Source organism: Triticum urartu, chromosome 3A (assembly GCF_056163025.1).
Source record: "Triticum urartu cultivar PI428250 chromosome 3A, HENAU_Tu73, whole genome shotgun sequence".
Taxonomy (NCBI): Eukaryota; Viridiplantae; Streptophyta; class Magnoliopsida; order Poales; family Poaceae; genus Triticum; species Triticum urartu.
Genome location: NC_141875.1, coordinates 9,294,442 through 9,299,630, shown reverse-complemented (window position 1 = coordinate 9,299,630; position 5,189 = coordinate 9,294,442). Strand labels below are relative to the sequence as shown.

General features: G+C 42.8%; 1 protein-coding gene across 1 annotated transcript; it reads right to left on the bottom strand.

The window, feature by feature from the left end:
- Positions 1–9: 9 nt before the first annotated feature.
- Positions 10–3,544, bottom strand: LOC125542329 (fructose-bisphosphate aldolase 1, chloroplastic). Its single transcript, XM_048705315.2, has 6 exons — positions 3,325–3,544; positions 1,930–2,199; positions 1,711–1,820; positions 1,532–1,622; positions 601–870; positions 10–472 (listed from the first exon to the last, which is right to left on the bottom strand). Exons 1-6 carry the CDS (start codon positions 3,466–3,468, stop codon positions 194–196), a joined length of 1,164 nt encoding a protein of 387 aa, XP_048561272.2. The 5' UTR covers positions 3,469–3,544; the 3' UTR covers positions 10–193.
- Between the last annotated feature and the right edge of the window lie 1,645 nt (positions 3,545–5,189).

The following is a 5,189-nucleotide window of genomic DNA, read 5'->3' as shown; positions in this document are numbered from 1 at the left end:
AGGTATGCATACAGTAATTGTTTGTTCTCATAAATATAACTTCAGGCAACCCTAGAGTTTCTTGCAATGCCAATACAGCTAACAGTCGTTGGCACCAACACGCTGGTGATTGATTATTCACACCAATAATTAGAAAACAAAACCCCGCAAAATGACGTGCATCTCATATATAAATCATCCTGCCGTCGCCTCATCAGTAGGTGTATCCCTTCTGGAACATGCCCTTTTTGGCCTCGTCGCTCTCACCCTCGCCAGTGTAGCTGCCGAGCTGCGCCAAGGAGTTGGCCTTGGCGCGGACCAGCAGGGCCTTCTGCGCCGCCTCGATGTTCTCGGGCTGCCCCTGCCACGTCTTCAGCACCGAGTTCTGGAGTGCCCGGGCGTAGGAGAAGGACACGTGCCACGGGTTGGCGGACTGGTTCATCGCGTTCAGGTTCATGGTTGCCTCCAGCTCGGACTGTCCGCCGGAGAGGAACTGCGGAATTGGGACGGTCGGGGTTATGGCTACTATTTCTTACTCTGTTTATTATGTATGTCCACGGGAAATGGACTGAAGAAAGATAATCAGCAGAAGCTAAGATGGTTCAAGGTTGAAGACAATACCATGATTCCAGGGACAGCAGGTGGTACTCTCCTCCTCAGCATTGTGAGGGTGTTCTTCGCAATGGCTTCTGGAGAAGCCTTCTCCTTGTGCTCAGCACCAGGGGTAACCATGCTGGGCTTCAGCAGGATGCCCTCAAACAGAACGTTGTTTTCGGCCAGGTAGAAGAACACCTCTGACCACACCTTCTCTGCCACCTCGAGAGTTCTCTCAATGCCATGGTCACCGTCAAGAAGGATCTCTGGCTCCACAATTGGCACTAAACCATTGTCCTGCAGATTATTCAGGTTTGAAACAAGATGAGTAAAGATAAAGAGGGGCCCAAAATAGTACGTCGAGATTATAGTGTATTTGGATGCATAAATTTTCTCGAATCATATAATGTACTACCTCCATTCACAAATATAAGATGTTTTGAATATTACAATATGGAATAAATATTTCAACATACACTAAAATGTGTCTATATACATCCGATTCAGAAAAAAGTTAGAACATCTTATATTTGCGAACAGAGGGAGTACTATTGTTGCATTCATTTCATCAAATTCTAGTACGTATCAGCTTACAAAGAAGAACCTGAGTTGGAAATTTCAAAGTGAAAAATGTTCCGATTGGTGGTGTCAGAACAGAACCACCATGCTAGTGTTCATTGGTATATATGATTTCAATAACAGCATATCTACATGAGCATACAGATATTTACTTTTTCTACTTGTTAATTAATTCTCCCTACTTGCTATCGGATAGTGTTCAATGGATGATTATACTGTAGGATAGGTTATGTCGTCGCACAGGTTTCTAGGAATAAGATATCAAATATGAGCATAAAAATGATTATGCTGTTCATCAACTCCATGAGTAAAATATCAAACTAAATAAAGGATCACTTCTTTCATTCCAAAATGTTCAGCAGTTGAGAACATGTATTACCTGAGCAATAGCAGCATAGCGAGCAAGTCCCCATGCCGCTTCCTTGACAGCTAATGCAGTAGGACCACAGGGGATGCTAACAACAGTTCGCCTGTAGAAGATCAATATAGCATAGCAAGTTTAGAAAGGGAAAGAGAATAAAACTAGTCAGGAAATGCACAAGCAGAGTATGAACTGACCACTTTGCGAAGCGTGCACCCTGCTTGTAGTACTCAGCGCACCTTGAGGCCAAACCATCAAGACCTTGGCACCAGGATTCATTGTTGGATCCGGGCAATGGAACCAAACCCTATTGGGAGAACAAAATAAATCAAGTACTAAAATCAGAATGCTAGGACTGTCTTGGTGACTACAAACGGCACGACGAGTCGACGATTTTCAGAACATGGCATGCATACCTTGTCAACCTTGATACCAGGCATGATATTCTGGTCCTTCAAGACGTCAACAAAGGTCTTGCCATCTGTAGTGGACTGATAGAGAGTTTCCTCAAAAAGAATAGCACCAGAGATATATTCACCAAGACCAGCAGTGGTCAGCAAAAGCTGCCTGTAAGCCTGGCGGTTCACTTCCGTGTTGTCCAAACCAATGGATGCCAATCTCTTTCCACATGTTGCACTCGACTCGTCGATCGCAAGGATCCCACGGCCAGGGGAAGCAACAGTTTTCTGCAATGGGGCGAACTTTTAGATTTGCAGTCATGAAACACAACAGAGAATGCATTGCAGCTGTGAGGAAGGAACACTGAAGAAAAATAAACAGGAAATAGCATAAGACTAGTTTGGCATACCCAACATCAAGCAATTAAGACGAGCATCAGTGTTAGTTTTAGACTTGCGGTGGTTCAAAATGTAAAGGCACGGTTCATTTACATGAGGGCATGCTTCACACTAATTGACAAATCAACACTTGAACAGAAGATTACAGTTGAAACAAAATAAAACCTAATGTACACACGATGCAAAGGAGATGGCGTGAAAGCAGACAAATCCTTTTCAGCCAAGCAGAAAGGCCAAGAATAATTCTAACAAAACCAAGACTTAAAGTACTGCTGGTAGGTTTTCCCACACAGGAAACCATCGCAGAGCAACCATACGTCAGCAAGTCCACCCAACAATCTACAAACCAATAAATATGAACATATGGATGTGCAGTTGGCCACATCTCCTAGAAACAATTCTATGATATTTGGATTTGAGAATTTACTTTTGAGAGCAACACTAGCATCGCAATGACCTCCTTCCGGGACAATCATCCTGAGACTCAACAAGCTCGTTGTTCAACCTTAATTTAAAAGTCAACCTAAAAAGTGGGCCAGATTTACCCTGGCTTGATCTGGGACGATGCAAGTAGCAGACAAAACAGAGTACCCATAAACCAACCAATCTATCACTGGTTTTCCCATATCACGCAACCTGCCATCTAAACTAACAGAGGCTTGAACACAGCATACCCGCTCATCTATCAGCCCAAATTCGATTGCAACGAAAAAAAATTTGTGATCTCTTCGTCGTGCTAATTCGTTGGAAAAATACATCGAGACGAGGTCGTTTCCAATCGAGATTTAATTCGACGGAGAAACGCACGGACGCTCTCATTTTCTCCAACCCCACAACACCCGTCCCCGTCACGGATCGCTAGACGCCAACCAAACAAACCCGGAGCCACCAGGACAGATCGCGGCACACGACGCGCGCAACGCCCCAAGGGCGAGATCCTCCCGCGGGCCACCAGCTCCTAGACCTAGGCGAAGCTACGGGGATCAGAGGGAGGAGGCGGCGGGGGGCGCTCACCGCGGTGGAGACGAGCTCGTCGGCGTAGGAGCCGCCGGAGGCGCGGACGCGGACGAGCGAGGCGCGGCGGGCGGGCTGCGCGGACCGGACGGGGGCGAGCCGGGCGGTGGCCGGGGAGCTGAGCTTCGCGGTCACCATCGCCATTGGTTCGATCGGTCGATGCGCTCTGTGTTCGGACGCGACGGCGAGAAATAGGGAGGGGCGGAGTGGGTTGGTGGCTGGCGGAGGAAGTACGACCGCGGTTTTATGCATCCTGGCCCTCGATTTTCTATGTATTTTCTCTGGAGCCCCTGACCAACCCTCTTCTCGATGGGCCGAGGTGGCTGGAGTGATATGCGATGGGTGAGGGGGCAGAGTGAAATAGTTTCCTTTTCATATTGGCCGTGGATCTCTCCGCCCGTCGCAGGGCGGATCCGCCGAGGCCAGAAGAGATGCCGACGACAGGGCTTACCGCTGGGACCCATCTGTCAGCACACATTACAAAGAAAAAAAAAGTGAAATCGGAAAACTAAACAAACCCAAACACGCAACCTCCTCCTAATGTTTTTTTTGAGAGAACCTCCTCCTAATGTTACCCCGCAAGAAAAAAAATACCTCCTCTTAATGTCCGAGAACAAGGTAGCGTAACCAAGCTAGCCACTCCACGGTGGCCCGTTTTCACATTCTAGTTATTTTTTTAGATTATAATATAGAAAAAACGTGTTGGTTCTTTTTTAGAATTTTCAAAATGTTTGTGGAGTTTTAAAAAGTGTTCACATTTAATAAGAATATTGATGTATTTTTTAAATGTTTGTAATTTCAATAGATGTTCATATAATTTTCAAAACATTATTTTTTTTATAAAATATTCATGTATTCATTTGAGGATCTAAAATCTCAAGGCACGCACTAGGCTTGTATATATTTTTCCATACCTCCTATTTTTGTGTGTGCAAAACACATGAACGCTTTTTAAAATAACATAACCATTTTATTAAAGCATGAACGCTCTTATATAATACATCTACTTTATCAAATACATGGAAAATTTATTTTAATACACATAACCATTTTATAGAAGTTATGTTAATATTTATTTAAATATCTGTACACTTTTAAAATTACATGGTATTGTGTTATAATTTAAATAACTTCCTTTGGCTTGTCCCTGATATATTGATTGGTGACTGGTGATGTCTAATGTGGTTAGTACCTCCCTTAGGCATGCCCCGGATACTGTTGTTCCTAATAGAATGCACGTGCGTTGTCACGGGCTTTTGAAATATGTTGCTAAAGTTATATATACATAATGCATGTTAAATTTCCCTTGTAGAGAATATATAGCACGGACACAATCGAGTAATAATTGAAGTCCACTTAATTTGCAATGTAAATTACTAACAAAAATGTTCACATAATTAAAAAAAATATAACATATAAAAATGATCGTGTCATTTAATAATTTGGTTCTAAACATTTAACAACCGTTCACATGTTTTGCAGAAAACGTTCATGAAATTTAAAAACAATGTGCAACATGTGTTTAGAAATGTTCACTATGTCTTAAAAAATGTTCAATGTTCAATGTGCATTTTGTATTTCAGATAATGGTTTATGATGTATTTAAAAAGTGTTTAATGTGTATCAAAAAATGTTCAACCTATGTACAAAAAATGTTCGACATGCATTTGAAAAAAATCGACATCTATTCGAAAGATGAAGAAAACCAAGAGAAAAAACACACAAAAAAGTAAAAGAATATGAAAAAAATGATAGGGGAAGTACACAGAAATAAAAACCACATGGAAGCTTCTAAAACCAGTCCATAGAAGCTTCCGAAAACAGCATGAAAGTGTGTTATTGGGCCGGCCCACTAGTGGGAGGTG

What these genes read in the sequence shown, in the direction of transcription:
- LOC125542329 (XM_048705315.2), bottom strand. Translation starts at nt 3,468, where the DNA reads ATGGCGATGGTGACCGCGAAGCTCAGCTCCCCGGCCACCGCCCGGCTC. An exon ending in ACGAGCTCGTCTCCACCGCG is followed by an intron (nt 2,200 to 3,324) that starts GTGAGCGCCCCC and finishes GCCCCATTGCAG; the next exon opens with AAAACTGTTGCTTCCCCTGG. An exon ending in GCTATGCTGCTATTGCTCAG is followed by an intron (nt 871 to 1,531) that starts GTAATACATGTT and finishes AATAATCTGCAG; the next exon opens with GACAATGGTTTAGTGCCAAT.